General features: G+C 50.6%; 4 protein-coding genes across 4 annotated transcripts; 1 reads left to right on the top strand and 3 right to left on the bottom strand.

The window, feature by feature from the left end:
* Positions 1 to 116: 116 nt before the first annotated feature.
* BKA55DRAFT_684921 (acetyl-CoA carboxylase) lies at positions 117 to 7,166 on the bottom strand (the record flags this gene model as incomplete). The annotated part of the gene is made up of 3 exons (XM_046198714.1): positions 117 to 6,510; positions 6,577 to 6,842; positions 6,972 to 7,166. 3 exons carry the CDS (start codon positions 7,164 to 7,166, stop codon positions 117 to 119), a joined length of 6,855 nt encoding a protein of 2,284 aa, XP_046055463.1.
* Positions 7,167 to 14,349: 7,183 nt separating this feature from the next.
* BKA55DRAFT_499959 (uncharacterized protein) lies at positions 14,350 to 19,392 on the bottom strand (the record flags this gene model as incomplete). The annotated part of the gene is made up of 2 exons (XM_046186702.1): positions 14,350 to 16,088; positions 16,137 to 19,392. The coding sequence occupies 2 exons, from the start codon at positions 19,390 to 19,392 to the stop codon at positions 14,350 to 14,352; spliced, it is 4,995 nt and encodes a 1,664-aa protein (XP_046055462.1).
* A 1,962-nt stretch (positions 19,393 to 21,354) lies between these two features.
* Positions 21,355 to 25,186, top strand: BKA55DRAFT_500005 (uncharacterized protein; the record flags this gene model as incomplete). Its single annotated transcript, XM_046186706.1, has 3 exons — positions 21,355 to 21,494; positions 21,626 to 22,327; positions 22,378 to 25,186. 3 exons carry the CDS (start codon positions 21,355 to 21,357, stop codon positions 25,184 to 25,186), a joined length of 3,651 nt encoding a protein of 1,216 aa, XP_046055461.1.
* A 549-nt stretch (positions 25,187 to 25,735) lies between these two features.
* Positions 25,736 to 26,473, bottom strand: BKA55DRAFT_684917 (uncharacterized protein; the record flags this gene model as incomplete). Its single annotated transcript, XM_046198713.1, has 1 exon — positions 25,736 to 26,473. One exon carries the CDS (start codon positions 26,471 to 26,473, stop codon positions 25,736 to 25,738), a length of 738 nt encoding a protein of 245 aa, XP_046055460.1.
* Between the last annotated feature and the right edge of the window lie 789 nt (positions 26,474 to 27,262).

Here is a 27,262-nt window from a genome sequence, read left to right as displayed (position 1 = left end):
CATTTCTAATTGTCTTGATGACATGACATAAAACCACGATAGCGTAAATCGCCAGTAAAAACACACGGGGAATGATTCCCATATCATAAAACCTCCTCAATATGTCCTTCTCTCCTTTACTGCTGGAGGTACTTGAGAATCTGCTCCCGCTCCTCAACGGGCATGACTCTAAGCACCTCACGAACACCAGTCCATCCAGCCTTAGCGTGGCCTCGGACAACGCTGGCAACCTCAGCCGCCAACACCTCAGACTTGAGCGTCTCGACCTTCTCGCTGATGGTCTTGCGCTCAGTCTCGTACCACTCAGTAACCGCCTGATCATTTTTCTCCCAATCAACAATGCCTGACCAGCTGCGGAGAAGGTGCAGGTATCTGTCACGAGTCTCCGTGTTCTTGGTAGCAGTCTGGCTGTGCGAAGTGCTGATGATGGTGGAAGTCATGCGGCGGAGGATGTACTCCTCGTTGAGACGTCGGCGAAGACGCCAGTAGAAGAAGCGTCGAGCGTTGGTCCACTCAAGAACATCACGGATGACACCCTTGGCCTTCATGCGGCCAGCGCGGTCGTGGAGATCGGCGAACTGCACGGCAATCTGGGCGTACACGGGTAGTAGCTGCTTCTCACGGATGGCCATCTTCTTCTTAATCTCGTCGGTCTCCTCCGTGGACAGGCTGGGGTCCTCGAGCTGCTTCTTGAGACCAGCATAGGTAGGATCCATGCGGGCCATGGTCTGGACCTGCTTATCCTTGCGGTACTTGATACCAATGATACCCTCGGGCTCAAGGACACCACCACGGGCCTCGGTATCGGCGTACATCTCCATGGCGGTTGAGTTGATGGTAGGATCAACGACGACCCAAGATCCACCACGGAGCTCACCAAAGGGAGGAATGTAGATGAAGATGGGCTGCTCGTACTTGACAAGGGCATCGACGATGAAAGAACCGTACTTGAGGACCTCGTTGTACATGTCGCGTTGACCACCAGAGAAACCACGCCAGTTGGCAAGGATCATAAGAGGAAGCTGCTCACCATTGTTGAAGTCGTTGATAGCCTGGGCAGTCTTGAAGGCGGAGTTGGGGTACCAGACACCACCAGCCTCGTTGCTAACCTGCTCGATCGAGTCAGGGTTGGCAGGGTCAGCAGGAGTGATGTTCTCCACAGATCGGACCTCGACAGCGATAACACCCATTGGGATACCGCCGAGACGAGCGCGACCGACAACAACAGTCTTGGCCCAGCCACCGAGAGCCTCAACGAAAGAGTCCTTATCGAAGAGACCAGACTCGAAACCGTTCTCGCCCTCGCGACCACCGATCATCCATCGGACATCATAAGGCTGCTTCTGGGGAGGGAAGTAGGTAATGTCACGGTTCCAGTCATCAACGCTAGGGCTGACGGGGACAGGGCTGTTGCGCTTCTCGGGAACGAATGACATCCACTCGACGATCTTGGAGACACCAGCGAAGTCATCGTTGGCGGTCATGTGAGAGACACCGTTGCGGTACATGATCTGAGTGCCACCAAGCTGAAGGTTAGAGGTGTAGACCTCACGACCAAGCAGGTTGTTGAGGGCAGGGGCACCAGTCAGGATGATGGGCTGACCCTCAATCTGGACAGCACGCTGGCCAAGACGGACGAGGTAGGCACCAATACCAACGGATCGACAAGTGACAAGGGTGACAGTGAAGATATCGTTGTAGGCGCGGCTGGTGGCACCAGCAATAAGACCAGAGCCTCGCAGACACTCAACACCGAGGCCATCCTCCTTACCAATGACGGTGACAATCTTGTGCCGCTTCTCACCATCCTCGGAGACCTCCTCGGTGATGACGTCCTTCTCAAAGCGAGTCTTGGTCTCCTCATCGAGGTAAAGGTACTTGAAGCCAGAATCCTGCTTCTCGGGGTTGTTCCAAGCAACCTTGAAGTGGCCCATGAGCTCATCAGCAAGGCCAAGACGAGCACCAGAGTTAGCAGACAGGTAGATACGTGGGATACCCAGCTTGCGAGCAAGCTCAGTGCACTTGTGGAAGAAATCGTCTTCCTTGGGACCGAATGAACCAATCTTGTAGGTGATATCGTTGGCAATGACGATGAAGCGACGGCCGTTAGGGTACTCAGGGGTGCGGGCCCTGAAGATCCAACCGACCATACCGCAGGTGTTGGTACCAGGTTCACGATTGACCTCATCAAGGTTGTCCTTGTCATCGAGAACAAGCTCAGTGAAGCTGATGCAGTCACCGGTCTTGGGCTGCTGGGAAGCCAGGCTAGGCTGAGCCTTGACGGCCTTGACCCACGAGTTCTGAATAGCCTGTCGGAAAAGCTCAGGGAAATCATAAACGTACTGAGTTCCCATAAGATGAGCCTTGTAACGCTTGGGCTGGAGCCAGTTCTTGGTGGCATAGGGGGTAGAAACTGGCATCAGATGCATGGGACCCTTCTCGTGAGTACCGCCAATGCTGTGGAAGACCCACTCACCTTTCTCCGACTTGCGTTCGGCGTACATGTCGACATCGACAACGTAACCAGAGGTGTTGGTGATGACGACACGCAGGGGGTAAGGCTCGCCGGTCTGGGGATCAGTGCAGATGATGCGAATCTCGACCTGGGCGATACGGAGTCTCCAAGCGCGGATACCAAATCGGTCAAGGAAGCCCTGAAGACTCTCCTCAACCTCCTTGGGCTGAAGCTGGAACACAGGGGAGAAGTTGATGAAGACCTGGTTCAGATCAGAGTTGTTGTTGCCGATAATTTCGAGAGCATCGAAGATATCGTTGACAACGCGGTCAGCCTCGGAAATGAGATACTCAGCAGTAGGGATCTCGTCTCGCAGACGACCAGGTCGAATGACAGCACGAGTGAAGTATCGCTTGTCAGTGTCCACGTTCTTGCCAATACCCTCGTAAACGTGGATACTCTTGTTCTCAGTGAAAACAGGCTTGATGTGGAACTTGCTGAGACGAGCAAGCTCAAGCTGGAAAGCAAGAGCAGGCTCGCTGTGACGAATACTGTCATCCTCCTTGTACTCAGGTCCACGGAAAGTGTAGTAACCGGGGTAAGAACCATCGCTATGACCGCCGATGAATGTCAGGCGACGGACACCACGGGCAAGGAGCTCATCCTTGAACTGCTCAACAATAGGGAGAATATCCTCGAGGGCCTCTCGGTCGTCGCGGCTCTCGAGATCACGAATAGCCACGTTGATAACAGCCGAGAGTTCTTCCTCCTGCTGCTTGGGCTGGGCAGGCTTGCGCTTACCGCTAAGGTCGGGGATGAGACCAGGAGTGCCGGGAGTGTTCTTCTTCTTCTGCTTCTGCTCGAGGGCAAGAGCCTCAAGAGCCTTGGCAATGAGGTCCTCAGCTTCATCGATGTACTTGCAAGGAACAATGACACCCTTTCGTGTAGGCTCGTCCTCCCACTTGCCAGAAAGATAAGACATATCACTGATCGAGTGGATTCGCTTGAAGTTGAACTCGCCTCCGCTAGGGGTAGCAGGAGTAGAAGGAGCAGCAGACTGCAGAGGAAGACCGAACTCAGACTGGCCAAGCTTTCGGAGCTGGAAGTCCCAGGAAACGAACTGAGGAGCATCGTTCTCATCCTGGTGGTACTCAATCTTCTTGAGGATGTACGCACGGTAAGCGCGGCGAACGTAAACCTCAAGAGAAGCCAGAGACACCCAAGGATCGTCGTGAGCGAAGAACATGGTCAAAACATCGAATACAGTGTACTTGGAGTCAACGACCTCCTTGATAATATCAAGACTAGGCTCTCGGTGGTCCCAACCAGTCTCACCGTATCGAGACTCGATGACGGAAGAGCGGAGGATGTGCTCCATCTGGGCGGTTCGCTCCTCAAGGGAGGGGAGAGCACACTGTATCATAATCTCACGAGCCTTGAGGGAAACCTTGGAGGTGGGACGCGATTGAAGCTCAGTGAGCAGGCGAAGAGTCTCGCGAAGGTTCTTGGCGATGCTGCCAGCGTTAGGCTTGTTGGGACGGTACTCCTCAAGGATAGCCAAGATGAGAGAGCTCTTGGAGCTGACACGGCTGTGAGAGAGAACGGTGTGAACAACCTTCATAATGTCCTCCTTGTGCTGGTCACGCAGCTGAAGGACAACAGCATCCTCCTGGGGCTGGTTCATGAAGAGATTTTCAACCTCCCAGTACTGCTCAAGGAGACCCTTGATGACGTTGAGCTCTCGGTTCTTCTGGCCTTCGGCGTACATGTCGAGAACCTCAGTCAGAGGGGAGAGAGTGCCCTTGAGAATGTCGACATCACCAGCATCGACATTGTCCTCAAGGAACTTGTTGAAAGCCTTGGTGAGAGCCTTGGCGGGAAAGTCTCCATGACGAGACTTGCTGCGCTCAACGATCTGAGTGAACTGGGCGTCGAGCTTCTGAGGCATACGAGAGTGGAGGGCAGAGAACTGGGCGTTCCACTCGCTGTAGGGAAGCTCAGGATCGCGGAGAACCTCAATGAGCTCTTTGAGGGTGTTGGCCATGATGACAGAGTTGTCATAACCCAAAAGAATGTTGTGAAGGATGTTGTAGAGGAGAGAGAAGCGCTGAGCGGGCTTGGCGCCGACAACAACAGGCTCGCCATAGGCGGGGAGCTTGTCAACGAAAGCCTGAGCCTGCTTGACGCGGCTGGGGTCGTCAAGGGCCAAGATACCGAGGATGTCACCAGCCTCGAGAGTAGCTCCGGGCTGCTTGATGAGCTGGACAACACCATCTTCTTGAGCAACGAGAGGCATGTACATCTTCATGACCTCAACCTCGGCGAAAGCCTGGCCGGCACGAACATGGGCACCGTTCTCAACGGAGTACTTGACAAGCTTACCAGGGCTGGGAGATCGAAGCTGGGTAGGGTCGTTCTCCTGCTCAAGCAAGCAGGTCTTGCTGTCGACAGAAAGGCGGGTAGCGCCAACCTCTTCCTTCCAGTAGACGTTATGACTGCGGCCGTCAAGAAGGACAAGGAGACCACCATCACTCAGAGAACGGACACCAATGGAGCACTTGGAACCGTTGATGAAAAGGTGGTAACTGTCAACGCTGGCGCGTGTAGCGGTAAACTTGTAACGGTAACCCTCGTAGATGAAGTCAATGGTGAAGACGGTTTTAAGAACGTCCTTAGAGGGCACTTGACCCTTCTCAAGTCCGGCTCGGTACGCAGCCATGCAGGCCTCGCTGGCAATGTGAGCCTTGGTGACGGCACCACAGACAACAGCTAGCATGGTCTCGGGTCGCTCAGCAGTAAGACGCTTGGAGATAAGCTCATCCAACCAACCAGTGGAGATGGTGTTCTCCTCGAAAGCCTCGGTCTCGAGAAGCTTGATGAGGTACTCAATGGTGGTTCGGAAATCACCACGAATGCTCAGCTCCTTGAGAGCCATAACCATGTGTTTCCTTGAAGCAGAACGGTTCTCACCATAGGCGAAAATATGACCGAACTGACTGTCGGAGAAACTGTGAATACCACCCTGAGAACCGACGGAGAAGTAACCCCAGACGTTGGAGCTACTCCTGAAGTTGAGCTCGTGCATCACACCGTTGGAAGGCTTGAAACCCTCACCAGGATCCTCAGAGGTGATTCGGCAAGCGGTGGTGTGGCCCTTGGGTTGGGGTCGTCGCTGGCTCATGGATGTGCCCTCATTCTTGAACTCAAAGTCGATCTCGCTTGAGGTCTTGGGGTCGACACCGTACAGGAGTCGAATATCACGGATTCTGTGGAGAGGGATACCCATGGCAATCTGAAGTTGGGCAGCGGGCAGGTTGACACCACTGACCATCTCAGTGGTAGGATGCTCGACCTGGAGACGGGGGTTAAGCTCCAGGAAGTAGAACTTGTCGTCGGCATAAGAGTAGAGGTACTCGACAGTACCGGCGGAGACGTAACCGACGAGCTTACCGAGACGAACAGCGGCATCCTCCATAGCCTTGAACGTATCGGCCTTCGCAATGGTGACGGGAGCCTCCTCAATAATCTTCTGGTGACGTCGCTGAACGGAACAATCACGTCCGAAGAGTGAGATGTTGTTTCCGTACTGATCAGCAAGAAGCTGAACCTCAAGATGTCGAGCGTTGCCGGCGAGCTTCATGATGAAAATGGGAGAACCGGGGATTTCACTGGCAGCGGCCTTGTAGAGAGCCTCGAAGCCCTCCTCCTCGGTGGCCTTTCGGATACCCTTACCACCACCACCTTCGGAAGCCTTGATCATGACAGGGAAGCCAATCTCCTTGGCCCTCTCAAGACCCTCCTCCCATGATGTTACGCATCCCTTAGCGTAGATATCATCGGCGACGGTGACAATACCCTTGTCGTCGACGGCGACCTCGCTGACGCCTGTTCCTGACCAAGGAATACAGGGCACTTCGGCGTGCTGTGCTACAATTGTGGAGGAAATCTTGTCACCTAGTGATCGCATGGCAGATCCAGGAGGTCCGATGAAGACAATCTTATTGGGGGAGGCGGCCAGCGACTCTGGCAACTTTGGGTTTTCTGAGGCGTGACCCCTGAACATCTCGTTAGTCCATGTGTGTAAAATCGCAGCGAGACAAAGTCTCTCGGAGCCAACTCACCATCCAGCCCAGACGGCATGGACATTCATGCGCTCAGCAATATCCACAATCAGCTCGACGTTGGCATAGTTGTGGTTGTTTGTACCGCCGGGGACCTCGACGTAATGGTCGGCCATTCTAATGTATTCTGCGTTGGCCTGCAGATCTTCGGGGGTAGCCATCACAGTGAAGTGAATGGCTCGCTCGTCACCGAACGTCTCGTAAGCCCATTTTCGGACTGATCGAATCTCCTTAACGGCGGCGATACCGTTGTTGGCAATGAGAACCTGCAGAACAAAGTTACCGTTAGCAAAACCGTCAAGATCGCTTCAAAAGTTCAGAACTGGCGGGGTAGACGGGATTGGTCCAATTCTACCCCCCAAACTCCAATTCTGGCGGGAAAGAGATGTCCTTACGTTGGTGATGACAGTGTGACCATCATTCTGGCCAACAAAGTCCTTGACCTTGCTCGGAGGAGCATTCTCCAATCGGTTGCCGCCGATGAAGTGGTCTGCAATTTGGAACTTCTCTGCATACGACGCCTTGCCATTGACATAGGGCACCGACCGCCCATTGGCACCCTCCTGGGCACCAGCTGAGATCTCAGTCATGGCTACTGCGTTTATGTGTGAAGAGGAAGAAAGAAAGGAGGAGAGGAGGAGATAATGAAGGAGGAGTAGTCGAAAAAAAGAAGTCGGAGATTCGAAATGAGGAGGAGGAGTTTGATCAGGTTGAGAGAGTTGAGTCGTGTCGCTCTCAGGTCGTCATGAGCCGGTCAAAGTGGCGGGCGCGCAAGGGCAGTAACGGGCAGGGGTAGCTCCGGCCGAAGAAAAAACAAGATCCGACGGGACGGGAGCTGGGCCTGTTTTTCTGCTGGTACTGTTGGGGAACCAAAAAAAAAAGTGTCCCAAGCGTGGTATAGGCGCTAAAAATACAGAAGGGTCGAAGGGTAGATACTGTCTGTAATTAAGATGAGGTGGATAGAGGGAGGTAAAAAGGAAGACGTTCTTGGTTGAGGAGGACCAGAACAGATTATGTGGATTGAACAAGGTATTAATCTCGTTCGTCTTCCTTTGAGTTACCACTTTGAGGATTGAGAAAGGTGAGAGGGAGGACAGAAGAGAAGAAGAAGTCTTCATCAAGAAAAAAGAAGTGGGAGGTCATCAACACAAGTACAAGTACAGTACCAAAGAACCTGAAGCTTGGATTGGCTTTGGGATGTACAAATTCAATGGATCTGCAAAGACTCTCCACTTCATCTTCCCCTTGTGGGTTGTTGACTTGGTACTGTTGACTGCTGTTGGCTGGTGGCAAGTATCTCTCGGCACCTGGCGGGGAAGAGAAGCTAGAAACTAGAACTGTTGGGAGACAAACCCGCCTGGGCGTACGGTAAACCGACCCCCTGGGGCTTGGGGCGGGGTGCACTAGGACAATATCCAGTGAGAGACTATTCTATGTATGATACAGTATCCAGCATTCTACAGTGTACCCCAATGGAAAAAAATATCGACTCAAAGGGTGGAGTTTCTCAATGTCATGTCGGCTTTGCAATGACCCGGAATGCAGTGGAGGGGAAGCCATTCAGGGTCCCCGTCCGTCTATAACCAGACTGGGATTAGATTCTGACATGGATGGTTGAGGGGCCGGTATTTTCGTTGCGGGTGGAGTGGGGGGGCCGTAAAACGCCAGACAATAACACTCAAGCACTGCAGCTCCCATCTCATTCCCAGCCAAGCCAAGGCGGCTCTGGGGAGCGATTGATGGGGAGGGGCACAGGCATGGGTAATGCCATTTACTAGGGGCGCATTGACTTGAAGCTATGAATGGTTGAGGTCAATGAATGATGATGCTACGGAGACCGAACAAAGTCTCCGGATTCCGTATCGGAAGCCGGTGTACATTGTGCGTTACAAGAAGTCATGATATAATTGGAGAAGAGAGCTTATGATGATGCAAAACTCAATCCACTATCTAAACGGGTTCTTGAACGGGTATGTTGTGAAGGATCAGCTGACGGCTTCACGGTTGATATTCATTAATGCCCGTGTAAGTCAATACCCGATGCAGTATTTTCCCAGAGTCACGCTGTAAATTGTATAGGAATTCAATGTAAATCTTAATCCATGAGTCTTTAATTTATACTGAAGCTGTTTTCTACTACATAAGGCTCCGATAATAAATTCGGAGATTTTCGGTACTTATTTATCGGAGGTGGCTTACATGTTCGGAACCCGATTATCAACTTCATCACAAGATGCTAACTGGTCAATTTAATTCCCGATTTTCTCTCCGGCGCTCATAAATCCCATTCTTGTCATCAGTATTATGCTGAAAGGTATGTCTTCTATAAAACAAGCGTCCCTGTGTCCATCCTCCCATAGCATCACAGTCTTTGACAGCCTCCTACCTCAGCCCTCAATACCTTACCTTATCGCACCACAAGGCTGGCACCTCATATCTATCTCATGTACGTACACACCCCTTCCATTTACAAACTAGCAGATCTCCAAGAAAACCAAAAAGCCACAAACACGAGCCGCATGTTGGGAACCAGTCAGGGGTTAGAGATTCTAATCGAGGCGTTGAGCTGCGGCTCCAACGTTTTGACGTGACGTCTGAACTTCCTGTGATCCGAACGCCGTTGACTTGAGCATTTACCGAGCGAGATCGAACGATGAAGGAAGCTTGAATAAGGTCAGGGATAAGGGCTGGGGTGAGAAGGCTGATTACTACGGTGAAGGTGTAAGTGGTTAATTCCTTATTTTGGCGTCCTTGGATAATATTAATGTATATCAATTCGTTTTGTTCCATTGGTGTACAGGTTTATCGATTGGTTTGTCTGTTGATCAGCCACTGTACATAGATGATGCTATTCGTATCTTTCAAAGCTTCCCTTCAAGCCTCATGTAAATAGATACACATGCAATCTAACAACCGCTCAACTCACCAATCACCTCTTTCCCATATAAACAACTCATCTCCAGATTGCTTATCTCCCCAGCCGTTTATAGAACGTCGCGGACTCTGTATCTCCCTCAATAACCATCCTCAATGTCTCAATCCCAAGCTATCGTCGTCATCCCTCAAAATCCTACCCTGAATCTCAATCTCAGATCCAACAACCAACTCCCCCCACTTCCCACTAGCGCCCTACCTTAATTCTCCCACACCCCCTTGACGGGTACCAAGAAAAAAAAGGATCTCCCCAATTGTTGAGTTCCCCAATCCCTAAGGTCAACCAATCAGGCATTTCACCCTTTTCGGGGGTTTATCGTTCAATTTCAGAGCCGCAGCCTCGTTACCCACGGTCATCCTCCGAATCCCCAACATTGTACGCATGGATATTTGGGTTTGGTTTCAGGAGGTGAGGTGTTGATATTGCCGGAGGGCCAGCGGAGCCGAAGTTCGGCGATACGTGGATCTGAGCTGCATACGATGCATACTTTTTGCATGTTTGATTGAGTTTGAACCATTTGATATGATTGAGTCTGATATGTTGGCATTGGTCTAAAACCACGAGTTGTCACTGGTTACGCGTAAGATCCCAAGAGTAATAATGCCTCTGCTAAGTTCAGGGAAAACAAGGTTGCATCCATTGTTCCGATCAATGGATCTCGGCTCAACAGCTTCATTTATTAACCTCAACCACTACCTATGATGAATTAAACGTTTGATATGATCCCTGAACCGGTCATCGTAAACTCATGCTTTCACTCAAGTCAACGCTGAGTTCTTCATATCAAACATTCATCTTAACTCATTATTACTGAAGGCAATGCCATTTTTATCTTTACATAGCACTTGAAAGTTATCAGTATGTATTGGGCGTACCTAGACTAGGTTTCATCTCCAACTCCCCAGTCCTCAAGTTAAAGCTAAGATAATGTATCATACGCCTCCACAATCTGTATCTACATCTCCCTCTCACTCCTCCTACTCCAATTTGCACAAAGGAAAGAAAATAGATAAATAATTCAAGAACGTAAGGCAAACAGACTAATCTAGCCCGCGGGCCGTTGCCTCAGCCTTGTCAGACATCGTACGACTCCCCACTGATGTCCGCCCTCCCCCGCGAGCAACCTTACTTCAGTGAGAAAAGTAAAGGTAGCCTCGCATCATCTCTTCCCCAGTATTACCCGCTCCCATCTCGCAAGCCGTTTTTTTATTAAAAATAGGACCATCCAAGTGATTTGCCAGGTCGATGACTCGCTTTTGGAGCGGTACACCCCCGTCTCTCCAGGCCCGGCCGGTATAGCATATACGGATATGTGACTCGGACATATGTACACCAAGCCAGGCCCTTCCCTTCTAGAAAAACAAAAGAAAAAATAATAACAATGCCATCCATGTCTTCATAACATCCGTAAACCCCGGTGCCGAAATCCCATGTACCCAAAGAAGCAGAAGTATTAGTAAAGAAGTCTGCCAGAGAGCAAGAAGTGGAATTCCGTAACCATCGTCAACACCGTCTTCGCCGTCTTGAAGCGCCAGCCGTAAAAGTATGCCGAACCGTCCATGCCACCCCTTATGTTTTGTAGAAACGGATATCAATGATGAGGTGAAATGCGACCAATTTGATTTGCGTAAACCGCTCGAACCGCTTGCAAAGTAAAACCATGTCAAAGAATATAAACGACTTGAGATCGTCGCATAATTTTGTGGGATACAACTGTTTAGTAGGTCTCTCCCAGGTCGCTCAGTTTCCTTGGACCGGATACACTGGACCTCATTGTATTGGCGCTTATCCTTCGGCTACCGCTCTGGCGTCGAATTGTTGGCATGGGGATAGCGCTGCCTTCACCGTTCGAGTATGTACCCCTGCGGCTTGGCGTTCGGAATTCTCCCTCATCCTCTTCCTCTAGGTCCAGGTGGCTAATGCTGGCGGAGTGACCATGGATAGATCCTCCCATCGAGGAGCGAGGCCGGCCCATGGGTGTTCGAGTTCCAGAGAGTGATGCCCTTGAAACAGGTCGTGGGATCATTTCTCCGGCGGTTCGTGAGGGTGGTCGGGCATACGAAGTGACACTAGCACGTGAGCTCGGCCTGCTGATCTCCTCCGGACCTCCACGGTTCGGCAATGGCCCAAACGATAAGCGGCTAACCCCAGACGTGCTAAGACGGGGTACATGGCTTCCCTTTGTTGCTGGTGTTGGAATACCGGTGGTTGGTGTCATATCGTCACCTGCAACTGAAGATGCGGCAGAGCCACCAGTGCGCTTACGAGAACGGATCGTAACCGACGAAGGCACATTGGTAGAGCTATAAACCGACGTTCGAGGTGAGGCGCGAGGTGGAGTGCGAGTCGGCCCGGGAAGCTTAGATCGCGCGGAGTGCACACGAGCCTCGAGGCGTTGCATCTGAGCGGTAAGAGTTCGAATATGGGTGAGAGAGTTAGAGGCAGGAAGTTTGTGAGAAGCCGAGCGGGGCCCAACGGCACGGTTGGCTGGCGTGCGCATTGTCGTTGTGCCACCAGTTGAGATACGGCTACCAGGCGCACGGGTCGTCTTGGTAGGAGGTTTAGATCGAGGCTTGGGGGTGACACTGTTGTCGGACGAGGGCAAACGAGAACGACCAGATGCTCTGGAAGTAGCGGGAGTTCTCGATGCCATCTTGGGAAGAGTTCCAGAGACATCGGACATAGGAGGCGAAGGCGGATCAGGAAGTTCGGAAAGAGTATCCTCGTCTGGTACAGGCGACTTGGAATCTGGAGGCGTAGTGATAAGAGGAGAGCTGGCGGTAGAGCCAGGAGAGGCGGGGTGGTCGAAAGTTGGCGACTCGAGGACAGAGAGGTCAGTTGAGATGGTGGACAGGTGGCGAGACTCCTGTTTCTTGATCTTGTCCTGCAGAAGTTCTGCTTCAATCTTAAGATCGCCCAATTCCTCACGCAGGCGCTGTGACTCGATACGTAGCTGTTCACGCTCCTGCTCGCCAATCTTGATCTCCTCCTCCATCATGACAGCCCTCTCAATCGCCTGGTTGTACTTTGATTCCATATCTTCCAGAGATGACGTGGTGTTGCGCGCCTGTCGCTCAAAGTCATCGTTGGCAACTTCAATATCCCTCAGCTTCATTTGCAAAGTCCTGTTTGTATCTCGAAGCGTTGTGATTTCTTTCTCGAGTGCATTCTGGGATGCGCTGGCCTCTGTTTTCGATTCTCTGTATTTTCTCTGTGCGACGAAACGAAGCCGTTGTGTCAGCCAAAAACGTCCCACCCGATTAGAGTTGGAGGCTGTAGGGAATGAGCAGACATACCTTCCACTCCTCAACCTCGAAACCAAGTGCTTCGGCCTTTTCTTGGTGATGTCGCTCCTGCTTCTCTGCTCTCTCGATATCCTTCTCCAGCTCCTGCTCAAGCTCCCTGCTCGAATCCCTGAATTCGGCCAGTTCGGATTCTAGTTGTTCATACTGTGACTTGTACCAGCCCAGGGTATCCTCGACGCTGGCCCCAGGACCTGGCGGAGAGGATGGAGGCTCTGCCATATTGCGTGGTTTAATTGATTTGCTGGTGTTTGTTGTTGTTTATTGTCTCTCTCGCATCGATATGTATGTAAAGGGGGGCTGTTGTCGCGATATCGAAATGTCGGGAGGCGGGATGAAGAAAGGTGGCGCAGGCGATAATACGTGGGTAACAAAGATGAAAATCGTTGATGGTTTCGTCGAATGATTTGATGCTGTGACTGCGCAACTGTCGCCATAGTCAGTCGCCCTGTTCTTGGGCGAAGTGGCGGGAGATTTCGCTCACCGATTCCAGGATCCAACGATGATCGGAAGGGAAACAGAGGATGACCCTGTCTTTCGCAACGGTACCTACCTAAGTCTTACCTGTAGTACTGCAAGTTGCTGGAAATCTGCAGTTGTTAGTATTCGCGGCCGCTGGAGAGCGGAAGTTCCATGGGTAGGAAACGTCGCGCGAAGTTTGTCGTAGTTGTTGAGTTGATGTGAGCGTTGAATCAATGTTTGGCCTGTGACCTTGGGCTGTTGATGCGACACATGGTCCCCCCATTCTCCTTGTGCCAGCATCATGCACTAAACTTAGATAGGAAAGGTGAGTGGCAGCCATGGGCAACAGGGCGTTTTCGTTCCTTCAACGACCCCACTATTGGACAGCAATCCTCTGTCTCAGATACACGTGACTCATATGACTCTTTGTGCCTGAATTGTGGTCGTATTCTTTGTTATGTGCGTTGTCAATTTGTCTTTCGTAGATTCAATCTAATAGAGAAAAAAAACATTTACTTTAATCTGAATCATCTCAAGTTTCTCTTAAGCTCAGTGCATTGACCTAGGGGTTATGCGCTCTGATACCTGGACAGGGGTTCGCCACTTGTCTTAGACTCGAGTTTCATAACGTGAACGAATCTATGAATAGAAGCTGATATTAATCCAACATCCATGACAGACAAGCATGTGCGTCATTTTCGCATGACGGGCAGCTTTGACAACTCATACAGAAGAAGAAAATTGAAAATTCAACAGACCAATTTGAAAGACTACCTATCAACAAAGGCGTCACCTGAGCACATTCGTCGTTGTTTACACTAAAATACCCACTCTCTTGCAGGGTAACATGTTCGTGGCTTCATTCCACAAAATCGACAAGACATGACATAATTCGCTGCACGCTTATGCACTCTAATTGAAATTGTTTGAATTGAATTGAATTGAAGTGCTTATTAGTGAAGCTTGATTCGTATTGGCGATTGCCGTTAATAAAGCGCTAAAATATCACAAAGGCCGATGTCTAACATTGGTTCTATCCACATAGTCATACCGCTTCTTCTGCGCTGTTCACTCTCATAGTCTTGCCCCTCCAGCTCTCCATGCACCTCTAACCCTTCCCGCTCCTGCAGCGGCAGCCCCAAAGTTATGCAGCCTTTCCCCAATAAGGTAGGCTTCGTCCCGTATGCGGGCCGTCCAGCCATTAAACACCTTGACCAGGCCAATCGTGTTCTTGACCAACAAGGCCGCCAGCGCAACAGCTGGGTATGAATGTCGATAGGTTATTGCAATTCGTGCAGCTTCAGCCAGTTCGTTCTCTCCTGCTTCAATGCCTGGGATGATGTTGTACTTGATCAGAGCGCCGGTAAGTGCTGGAGGCCCAAATATGGCAGCCCCAGCAATCGCAAGACCAGGGAGGACGAAGGCTCGGGTCAGAATGCTGATATCAGGGTTCATCCACCCGCCTCGCAATACCGTCCGGACAGCTACAGCAAGGCGAGTTTCTGGGAACATTGATGTAATCATCCGAGCACCGAGTTTCAAGTATAGTAAGCCCAGTGTCCAGGCTTGAATGACACGCACCGTGTGCCGACTAGCCTCCGGCCCACCCTCTCTTGCGGCCTGAATTGACGCCGCCGTAGGAGGATACATGTAAGTGTGGAGAGGAATTGCGAGGTACAACTCCATAAGTCCCGAGATGAGGAGCGGGAAAACAACAAGGAGGAAAGAGTAGGCATAAAGCAGCTTGACGCCCCGCAACAAAACTGCAGCGGCGCGGCGCTCAAGATTTCCAGCAGCCAAGGATGCTCTAGCAGCAGATACCCCATCCTTGATCTTCGCCCAAACACCGCGAGCGTGGAAGACCAGGTAAGCTGCAGAACCAACAAGATAAACACCAATGCTGAATGCATAGATGTCATTTGTTCGAATATGCTGAGGGATCAGCATCTTAAACATGTGTCGGCCAAACACGAGTGGAATAATGGTGAAACCAACTCCTGTGACCGCCGCAAAGATCCAGATAAATAGAATGAACAGGAAGACCCTCGCTCGGAAGTGAGGTGGTATATAGACCATCTGGTACTGGTTGCTGGCGTAGAGATCGGTATCTTCCTGCCCATCGTTTCTTCGCCCATGCTCATCAACCTCAAGGAAGACCCTCTTGCCCTTAGGTATCTTGACGCGATCTGATGCAGGTGCACGAACAAAATGTCCGCTCTCGACAAGTTGATTCGCATTCTTGAGGTGATTTTTGTGTCGAGTGAGCGAGCGAATCTCACTGTTATTTAGAGGAGCTCTTGGCTTAGCATCACCACCATCAAAGAAGTCAGTCCAGGTCTTGGGTACGACGTGATACCGGTCATTGAGCTCCAGAAACAAAGTCTTGTACCATGGAAGTCGCTGGTCTCTCAGGGCATTACCCAAACGCAAGCTTCCCTCCTCGTCAATTCTTCGTTCGCCGAAAAGAAAGTAGGTGAGCCGCAAGCCTCGGGCGCAGGTCCTGAACCACCAAGTATACATAGCATGAAGCCCATCTCCAGGTTTGAAAAAGCTGACGGCAAGTGGCATAAGGAAGTTGTAGAAGAGTAGGTCCACAGGGAACTCGAGTACTGGTTCATTGGACGAGTAGTGAACAGGAAGAACTCCTGGGATTGCATACGACAGACCCCATACCACGCCGCCCAGACAGACGATGACCAGGGCGCCGTACACAAAAGCTGAGAAGAGAATCTTTCTCAACTGCGTGGTCAGGTTTCTCTCCAGGACGTCACGAACAGGGTGGAACTCAGGGTCATCTGGGTCGCGAATGAAGTCTGTAATCTGTTAGCCTCAAATAATGCAAGGAGTCCAGGAAAACTTACAGAGAACACCCTGGCGCATAATCTTCCTGCACATCGACACAAAGAGGGCAAAATGGAACATATAGCCAGTACCAACAAACCAGTGAACGAAGACTGAGGTCAGGGGATAGTTGTAAGTAAAAAGGAGGCGAGACTTGAAAGTCGTATTCTCAAATAGGGGGAGAAGAGCACCGTCCAGGAGAAGTCCGCAATAAAGCGGGAAGACAAGCATCTCAATGCTAATGATCATAATAACCTTCATAATGCCACTAGCTTGGTGCAAGGTATCAATGATGCCAGCCTCCCAGGCTTGAAGGATATGACCTCGAGAGAATGGGCTTCCACGCTTCAAGTAAAGTGCACCGAAGAAGAAGAGTGTTGCATAGCCTGCTGCGATGGCCCAGAAGCGATCCAGACCAGACCAGTGAGCCAGCTCCGGATTGACGTTAAGAGGCCCATCGGGCTCTCCAAGGTTGACCACCCAAGAATTCGGCTTCAAGAGTGCAGAGGAGAGAGCGGTGATCTTGGGCCACGCTACAGCGGCTGCCGATGTAATTGAATCCACGGACACACCACTGGTAAAGATTTTGCCACTGAAGATAAAGCCCACAACCTTGCTGATCATTGCGAAGAGAGCACCAATATTGCCTTTGACTGCGAGGAGTGCACTATGACTGATAGCAGAGAAGTTCTGCATCTCTGCTGCAGACATTGGCAAATCCATAAAAGTATAGTCCAGTACTCGCGAACCGGCATTGGTCCAGAGGGACCATGAAGCCTTCCTCGCTGCGAGGACTTGAGCACCGACAAAGCCTCCGATAAGGCCAGTGAACATGTCGATCATGTTAATAACGACCCATAGACCAAATCCGGCAGCCATGACGGCAGCATCTTGCAAGAGCTTGGAGAACTCAAATATCAGGCGAACAAGGCGCATGGGGTTAGCAACCACCCAGACACTGACACGTCCAAAATTGTAAGGAACAAAGATGCAAGCAAAGATTGTCACAGAGACGAGGACCGCACAGAAAATGGCGTTTTGAAAGAGTCCGGCAACAGGTCCACGCATACCAATCAACTCCATGACACCCTCAAAGTCTTCGAGGTCTTCCATGGCTTCTTGATCAAGTCCTGCACCTGGTGCGTCGCCCAAATCCTCAGGTTCCTCAGGTTCGTCGGCTGCAGCCGCATCAGGAGGAGGCCCGTCGTGCTGAACTTCATCAAGTTCGGTTTCCCAACCATCGGTATCGTCTTGCTGAGCAGCGACGGGGTCGGCGGCGTTTGCATCTGGCACAGCTGGTTGTTGCTCATCCAAGTCACCCCACATGAAATCAGTCACTCTATCGACTAAGCCAGCCGGACGACCGTTTTCTTGAGCTGCAGCAACTGGGGGTTGTTCCAATGTGCGTGGTTCCGGAGTTCCAAACGTTCCAGTACGTTCAACCTCACGAGCTGGCTCATTCTCGTTTTCTCTCAAGTCGGGCAAAGCACTAGCCACAACATCTTGTCTAAACTGCTCATAGTTTTCGGATCCAAACATTGCTGGTTCAGCAGCATTTGGCGGTCCACTTCGTACTCCTTCCTCCTGAGTATCAGCAGGCAGTCCTTCGAATGACCAGCTGTTATTGGCTAGAGGATTCACGTAGTCATGTAGTTGAGGCCCATCAGAAACGGCACGAGGCCGGGATGGACTTGCTGTGAAGCCTGTCTCAAAAGCTTGATCCGGTAAAGGTGGTAGAATCTCCTTTTCTTTGCCCTTGCTGGAGGAAGATTCTCCGAGAGCATCCATTGGCGTTGGAAAGTCGTCAGAACTGGGTGTGTAAGCCTTTCGTGATGAACTGGCAACTGTAGAGCCAAAACTTCCTGCTCGCTCGCGACTAGTATAAGGGTTAGGATTGATACCAAGAACAGGCGAGTCGTCTTCATCGTGTAGAGCCCGGCGCGTAACGTCAACCCAATACGAGAGCTTGCTTTCGAGTCCCTCCTCATGGATAAGCTCCAGAATCTTTCGTGCATCACCGTCTGCCTGACGGTAAATACGAAGGTAATCGTAGACGCTAGCACGCTCCTCAGAAAGACCTGCGTCTGCAGGGGTTTGAGATTCAGCTGGACCTGCCTCAGAGGGGCCGGTTTCAACAAGACCTGGAGGGACTACGAGCTCAGAGTTCCTTCGCCTGCGTAACCGTCCATCGGCTTGAACCTGAGCGGCAAAGGCGACATCGCTTGCGGAGGCGAAGGGGTCTCCGGTATCCAAAGTCTCGTCGTCTGATTCATCTGGGCCCTGCAGCTCCTCCACATCCTCCGGCCGGACGAGCATCGGTTCCTGCTGCGGCATGGGATTCTCAGGGGCTGGAAAGGCGGGGCGCACGTTCATCTCTGGCTGCTGCTGAACAACATAATCTCTCACCAGAATAACGAGAATGAAGCACACGATGACTAAGACAGTGATGATCTGGCCCTCGAGGATAGATATGATGGTGCGGTTGACAGTTGGGTTTCGAGTCAAGTTGTTTAAAAATGCTACCTCTCCAAGCAGAGTTGGCGGTATGGACATTGATCCGGATGAAGTTGTGTTGGTAGAATCAGGGCGATCAGACTTGACAGCAACGCCCCAAATAGACATCATACGCGCGAAGAAGTCAGAAATGTTCTGTTCTGATAGACCGTCAAGCAGAGTATTGGCAACCGACGCTGGAGTAGTAGTTGCCACAAACAAGGGGCTTGCAGGGCATGTCTCGAGATCAAAGGCCGAAGGAGACATCCCCAGTAATGAGCTTGCTGTCGACGATGTTGTATCATTGGAGCGAGACATCATGGAAGTATTGCCAAAGCCCTCATCGCTGATCCAGAACATGAATGACCAAACAGATCTCATAAAGTAGGGCAACCAGCAAAGCCAGACGCTGATGGCCATGGCAGCACGAAGCCATACCAAGACATTTTGGAAAAAGTATCTGGCCATATGTCCAATGAAGATATGGACTGGAAGAGACTGAGGCATGTCAGGAGCGTATAGCTTCGTGAACCGGAACGATGTCTTGCAAAGTTCGCAGTACTTCTTTTGGGAATGGGAGAGCCACTCCATCAAGCAATCCTGATGAACATATTTGATACTACCGCTGCACTTGCAAGGGTAGAACAGCGGTTCCTCTGGAGTTCCTTCGCCTCGACATATTCGGCAGATACTGGGGGTATCTTGAGGTTGTTGAAGATCATCGGATCGGGTCGAGGTTCGGTGAAGGCCCTTAGCCTTGGCAATCGAGGTTGGATCTTCCATGATGATAATTTGAGCTCGGCGAAGGCGATTCGGAAGAAATCGATCGCGCCCACGAGGGGCTTATTTTATCAGGTTGCTGACAGAGGCATGCGCCGATGTCTCGAATCGTATCGAGGGGTCTGAATGGAGTCGTAGTTGGAAACGGAAAGACGGAGAACAGACCGATGAGCGTTGTAAAGAAGGTCAAGACCTTGATGAGATATTAAACAGTCCGCGAATCAAGCAGGCTAATATGTATGTAGTGTTTGCGTCAGACGGTGCAGACCTTCCTGTAATGTTGCTGTAAACTAAGAGTTGAATCCTGAAGATTAACCTGAACTTGTTGAGAGACGTGGTTCTTAATAATTGCCCGTGTTGAAGGAAACGCTAACCGCCACCCCCCACAGTTAACCTGCCCGAACTGCGAACCCAACCGGAGGTGCCTTGCAATTGTGCTGTGCTACGGTGGATCGGAATCGGAGCAGTAATATTCCGTCAGTGACAGGATCATCAACAAGCTCACGTGTTAGCGTGGTTGATGTCATGGTAAAACAGCCAACAGGAACCTCGAGGATGTGAGAAAAATAGGACCTTGATCATAATAAATTGAAATACTTTGGTAGTCTTGGGATGAGTTTAGGAAGCCTTCTGATGAGATTTTTGGCACCCTGATCTAAGGTCTGAAGTTTTCTGGCCCCCTAAAGCCGACATTGATGGTGACAAAAAGATGGAATTTGTTTGTCTGAATGAGGTGTATCACAAGAAACTCCTTAATTTTGGCGAAGCGTCATAGACTGAGAGCCTCAGTACTTTGCTTCGAGATTGGGAGCTGTGTGAGAGGTATTGAACTTAACATGATATACCGAGACTGAAACGTCTCCCTATTATCACGGGTACCCTAAGTTTCAGAATGTTGTCTTTTTTCTGTCCAAGACTAAGGCGCTATCACATGGAAACGTTCTTCGGCTACAGCATGGCTCGGGACAGTGAGTTGATGAATTAGCTGCTAGGCTGTCAAAACTTCAAAGGAAACCCTCACATAAGTTAGTGTTACTTAGTGTATGCTCTTACTTTGTTTTGGTAAAGTCTATAATTGATAAACCATTCTTGACACCTTTTTAGATTCCCTGACGTATTATGTTTGACATTTCAGCTCGTTGTTTCCTGGGCATCCAATCAGTGCGTGTTATCCTGTCAGTGGCATCAAAAGGCGTTCGGGTAAAGCAAGCTTATATGGTTCTGAATGACGTCGCAACCATGCAACTGTTTCGCAAACTGCAGGACAGGAAGCAATCCATGTGGATGGTTGCTTATCTTTGTACTGACAGTGACAAAAACGGTTATAATCAACTTATGGCGTATGGGTGCATGACACCACTGTACAGATATGATGTGCGTGCTAGTAAACGTTAGAGACCTACCAACCTTAGCTTCGCTGGGTTGGATTCCAGACCATGGATATGGCCAAGACCAAGGCAGCTGGAACGACGTCAACCGTGACTTCAGTTATCTCCTCTTCTATTCCCTAAGGTTAATCTTATTTTTCTTCCTTCTCCTCCCAAGATAATACATCCATACAAAAGCCAAGAGCTTAACACAATTTTTATTTGCAGCTCCGGTTGCTTTCTTTCGCTGTCTCGCTCTTGTCTCGAGTCGTGTCACAGAAGAGCTCCTAGACTCTCTCGCTTGCCTCACGGCACCAGTATTTTACAGCACGCAACCCCTGCAGTTTGTCCTGAACTGTAACGCACCATAGGTAAGCCAGCTTCATTCACTCAAAGCTTCCAAAACTTTTACAGCCCTGACCTGACCTGACTCTGTTCAAGGCTCATACAGTTCAAAGAACACATTTGTTCCTCGTTGCTTCCTCTCGCGTAGCTGAAAGCTGGAGTCTTTGCTACCGTTCGCTTGCCAATATTGGCTCTCGTCTATCGACTCCCATTATTGATTGCTCTGACCCCAGCGCGTGTCTAGCTCGTCATCATGGCCGAGTCCGCCGGCTCGATCATGAACGGCAACGGCCATATCAACGGCAAGGCGAATGGAAAGCCTGTCGCAGGTCGCAGAGGATCAATTAAGAAGAGAAGAAGTATTTTTGCATGGACTTTTAGTGTCGTTGCTAGGTATGTTTCCTCCGCGCGTCGTCATGGCATCTTGTTCTCTTGCTTGATGTCTTTTCTCCATCTTTTCCATCGTTATCGCATTAAGATACCGCTGTTTTCATACACGATCAAGCTGACCATCCTTCTGCTAGACTCGCGACATGGTTCGCCATTTATACAGTCCTCTTCCGATGCCCCCCCTCGCTCGAGCAGTGCGACGAGAACTCCCCATCGATTTGTAAACCCTACTTCCAGGTTAAGAACACCGTGCAACCTCACGTTCAACCATACTACGACCACTATGCAGCGCCTTACGTTGAGATCGCCCGCCCATACTACGATACCGTTGATAGCAAGGTCTGGCAGCCCACTCGCGCATACGCTGTTCAATATGGAGCTCCATGGGTCGAGAAGGCGCAGGCGCACACCCAGGCCTTGTGGGAGAAGAACGGACAGCCTCAGCTTATCAAGTACCAGGCCCTTGCGCGTGCACATTATGACCAATCCGTTGGCCCCTATGTGAACCAAGCTGGCGAGAAGCTCAGCCCATACTACGACATCGCCCGCACCAATGGTCTGCAGATGTACTACGAATACCTCCAGCCAGGCTATGAATTTGTTCACCCATACGCCATTCGAGGTTATGATGCAGCTTCCAACTTTACCACCAAGACTGCTCTTCCCACAGCTTACTGGACATGGAACAAGACTTATGCCTTCCTTGACAGCAACGTTTGGCCTCACATTCGTGCTGTCTACGTCCAGAACGTTGAACCACAGCTTGTACGTATCGGTGAGCGCTTGGGACGTTACAAGACGAAGACCAAGCCTACCCAAGAGAACTATTCCTCAAGGTGAGATCCCCGGGCTCCGTATCATTACTACTTTGTCTAACCTCACATAGCTACACCACTGGAACAACTGCCTCATCTTTCCAAAAGCCCGCTCCCCAGAGCACTACATCTGTTGAAGTATCATCTTCTCAAGCTCCTATTGCTACTGAGAGCCCTGTACCTGAAGTCGAATCTGCTTCTGAATACATCAATCCTGTCCAGGCCCCTCCTCCCACCGAGAATGAGAGTGAGAAGCGACGAAAGGCTCGAGAGATGGTGGCTCAGGACCTCGAGACTTGGCAGACAAAGTTTGCTACTCAAGCCGATGAGGGTGCCACTGACTTGGAGGAGCGCGTTGACGAGATTGCCAAGCGCATGATTGAGGAGAATGTCAACACTTACGGCCAGAAGCTCTTTGACGACCTTGAGAGCACAATTGATCGAGAACTCAATGGTCTTCGAAACAAGATCGTAGAACTTGCTGGAACTAACGCAGATGGTGCTGATGTGAACCAACAGATCGTCACCGCTGTGCGATCTTCTGGAATGGCCATCAAGCAGAAGGCTCAAGCCATTCGACAATGGCGCCAAGGCTACGATCAGGAACTCCAAGAAACTGTTATCACTGTTGCCGATGTCCATTTCCAAGTTCTTGACGAGACTAGAAACCTCGCCTTGCAACAGATCGGAATGAGGTGGGCTTGGACCGATGGTATCACTTACAAGGATTGGGCCAAATACCACGAGCTCAAGCGTACTCTCAATGAGTGGACTGAGCAATTGAAGCAATTGATCGTTACACACCCAGCTCTGCTCGAGGCCCAGGACGCCGCTGCACGAGTTGAGGACGAGGGAATGGAGATTGCCTCTGTGGCTGCTAAGGAGCTGGCTCGCCTTAAGGACGTTGCCCGCTATAAGGTTGCTGCCAGAGATACATCGGACAACTTTGACACTGATGCTATGAAACTTGCTGCCGAGCAAGCTATTGCAGCCAAGGAAGCTGAGGCCCAGACCCCGGCTGAGGGCGACAGTGCTGCCTCCAGCCTTTCAGAAGTCGTTGAAGAAGTTACATCTGAAGCACATGAGGTCGAGCAGAACTTGGAAGATTTTGTCGCCTCCGTTGCCGAGCCCGTTAAGGAGGAAGCATCCGAAGTTGCCGAATCTGCTAGCAAGAGCGTTTCCAGTGTTTCATCTGTTGTCGACGAGCCTAACGTAATTGAGAAGGCTACCTCAGCCGTTTCGAGCAGCGCCGAATCCATCGCCAGCGACGCCTCAAGCCTCATTTTCGAAGGTGAGGAGAGCGCCAGCAGCATTGCCAAGGAAGCCTCAGAGACTGTTGAGTCTCTATCCTCCATTGCCTCCGAATCCGCCGCCCCGGTTATTGAAGAAGCGTCCAGCGAGCTCTCGGAAGTAGTCGAGTCAGCCACCAATGTCGCAAAGTCAGAAGACAGCAGTATGTCGACCCCCCTTGCCTCAGAAGCATCTGAAGTGCTTATCGGTGACACCTTTTCCGTAGTCAGCAATGGTAGTGAAGAGCCCCTTGAGGCTGGTGACAAGGAGCCACTCGTCGAGATTGAGGAGGACCCCCTGACCCATCGCGATGAGACCCCTCTCTCTGAACAACACGAGCATGTCAAGCCTGCTTTCCTCGGTGCTGCGGCTCAAGAGGTCCCTCACCGACAGATTGTCCTTGATGACTATGTTGATACAGATGCAATTGCCAGCGCCACCGATGCTGCGCAGTCTGTGTACTCAAACGCCGTTTCTCGTGCCTCTGAGCAATACTCTAGCGCTCTTTCAGTCGTCTCTGCTCAGATCTATGGTACCCCCAAGCCAGTGCACGAGCAGCTTCTATCTTCTGTCTCTTCCTCTTACGACCAGGCAGTCTCAGCCGCTGGTGATCAGTTTGACAAGGCCAAGCAGGCTGCTACCACCGCTGCTCAGCAGCTCCCTACTACCACTACTGTCCCCACCTGGCTCGACTGGGAGCGTATTGAATCCATTGCTTCCCAGAGACTCAACGAAGGCCGACTTTGGGCCGAGATCCAGTACCAAAGTGCTCTGATCGCCGCTGGACTCGCCACGCCTACTCCTTCTTCAGCCCCTGAGAAGTACTATGAGCAGGCCAAGATGAACTACTATGCTGGCCTTGGTGCAGCCCAAGACCGATACTCTAGATTCCTAGCTGGCGCATCTTCTGCTCTCTCATCCCTGACCGCCACCCCCACCCCTACTGACCTTGCTGGATCTGCATCTTCTGTCGCTTCTGTGGCTAGGGAGTCTGCTGCTTCCGCTGCCCAGGCGGCAGGTGAAGCTGCAGGATCTGCTTACTCTGCTGCTGGCGATACTGTTAAGTCTGCCGCTCAGGCTGTTGATGATTCCATCTCTTCAGTTGTCGATGCTGCCAACGAGCAGATCTCAGCCGCCGGCCTTGCCATGGGTGATTCTTGGAACAACATTGTTGAGCAGATCAGTGGCCAAGTTTATGGCGAGCCTACCCAGATCGCCTGGTACGAGCATGTCTGGGGTGACGCCAGCTCATACGCCTCCAAGGCTACCGACGCTGCTGCTGACAAGGCATCTATCGCCTCTGAAGCAGCTGCAGCATCCGCCGTGACCGCCTCGGCCGAGGCACTAAAGCAGTATGAATCCGTGAGCGAGCTTGTCTCCGAGCTCATCAGCGGCAAGGAGCCCTCTTTCACAGAGAGCGTCCTGTCCCGATTCCAAGCAGCCTACGCTACGGCTGCCGCCAACGCCGAGAGCCTCAGAAGCCAAGCCAACGAAGCTGCGGCCTCTGCCGCTGACAAGGTTGGCAGTGCAGCCAGCGAGGCTACCGAAGCTGTCAAGGAGACCTTCCAGCGCGCGAAGGACGAGTTGTAAAGCGAAATGAAAACCTGACTAGGAGGAAACATTCTTTTGGAATGATACCCTAGATGATATGACGATCGTTTAATGCCATGGATGATTGCGGTGGTGATACAAATGCAAGAATGAAATGATAGGAGAAGGTGGAAAAGGTGCAGGACACGCGAAAGACAAAGAACAGTAAATGTGTGGGTGCGTTTGATGGGATTTGGATCTCATTTGTGATTGGCGATGACCGATTGTTATGTATTTTTATGATTGCTAGCCCTAATTGATGCTTTCCATACTATCTTGATGTCGTTGTGAGTTCGTCGATGTGATTTATGTTCCTTGATGTTTGTCACCAATGAAGCCGTCACAAGAGGGACAATTAGTCAATGATGAAGAGTGTATATCAGTCAATGAATAGCAGCTAGAAAGCAAGATTCTATCTCATGCCAAGTATGCATCTCTGGATTTTCTGTCGATCAAACCCAGTGGTATAGCCCATTATCCCATAGTTCATCCTTATATGCCCATTCCAAGCAACTGTATTACTCAATCTGAAGGGTTCCAAATAAGGACCTAAAACCAAATCAAATTCTTCACGTCCATGTCTTCATCCTCGCTCTCCTCAAAATAATCAAGCGGGGCAGATGTGTCTACAGCAGCAACTTGAGCCCACTCAATGTTATCCTCCGTAGAAGCGATAGCAAGTTCTTCGTTTGCCTGTTCGATCATCTGGGTATATAAGGCGATGTCTTCATCAGTAAAGACATGAATTTCGTGAGAGATGGTGGATTCAACGTTGTTGATCCCGTCGTCCTCGTGGAGCTTGATGTCGTCCATGACAAAATGGTCGTCTGGGTCTAGGTAGAGAGGTTCGAGGTCGCGAAGGATAGCTTCATCTGGGAGGACAATTGGCCCGGCAAAGCGGACTTCCACAGGAGTGAAGTAGTCCTCCTCCTCTCCTTGGAGAGACTTGATTTCTTCCTCCGTGAGGCTTGGGACTCGGGCGTGGCCTTTACTCTGGAGGCTGAGGGTAGCGGAAGAAGGGGAGTCGTGTCTGTCTTGCATCTCTGCATGCATAACCTCGAAGGTAGCGCTGGAGTAGGCTGGCTGGTGAGACATGTAGCAAGGTTCAGTGAGGTTGTCGTTAGGCCAAGGCTTCTTCTCGATGAAGTTCTCAGGCACGTTGCGAGGGATCCAGCAATCTCTGTTGAACGATATCGCAGGGATACATCTCTCAACGATCCAAACTTTCGGGTCAGGATCAACAGGATGACCGCACTCAGGGTAGATGTATCGAACTGCTTTGCACATGATGTCTTGAAGAATCGTTAATCTCAATGGGAGGGTATTCCGAGGAGGAGGAGGAGGAGGACTTACCACTTCGTCCAAATAGCAATGATGAGCAGGAAGAAGAACTCCAAGAATACTTCCAATATTCGAATTTATAGCATTTCAGATCCGAGATTCATCGCAGTTTGTGTGCTATTTTATTGTTAATCAAAGGGAGTGAAGTCGTTTGCAAGGTAACAATGCTTCACTTTATTGACACCGGCGGGAAGAGTCAAAGAGATACAATAGCGGAGGTGGGTATGCAGACGGGTGGACACATCAATGAACATTCTTCTTCAAGATGGGAACTGGCATATATGCAAACGGGCTTTATTAGCTGGAGTTATATGACATCTTTGGTATGAACTTAAGGTATCTTACCAACGCTTTCAATGGTATAGTGCTCAACATTGAATAGGTTCGTGATGAAGAACCCAACTACCGTTTATCTGTCGTTCTATTTCTCAATATCCAATCCGTTAGCCCGCACCTGTTCTTTATGAGCATGTATCTCTTTGTTATGGCCCGTTAATGATATATGATACATAATGAAAGAAGTTGGACTCATCATTGCAATAGTATCATGCATCAAATAGCTATCAAAGAATGCCCTTGAACTACCTAAGTGACAATGACTCGCTTGCACTTATATACGTCAATGAAATGTATGTCTTGTATTGACATTCAGATCCGTGAATCAGTAAAAGCTGTTGCTTAAATTCATCCTAGGCCATATCTCTAATCACAGAGGCATGCATCCAACTTGTGAGG

This window comes from Fusarium redolens (genome assembly GCF_020744475.1).
Source record: "Fusarium redolens strain MPI-CAGE-AT-0023 chromosome Unknown BKA55scaffold_2, whole genome shotgun sequence".
Lineage (NCBI taxonomy): Eukaryota > Fungi > Ascomycota > Sordariomycetes > Hypocreales > Nectriaceae > Fusarium > Fusarium redolens.
Note: the sequence above shows the minus strand (reverse complement) of the source record. Positions and strands in the feature narration are given on the sequence as shown.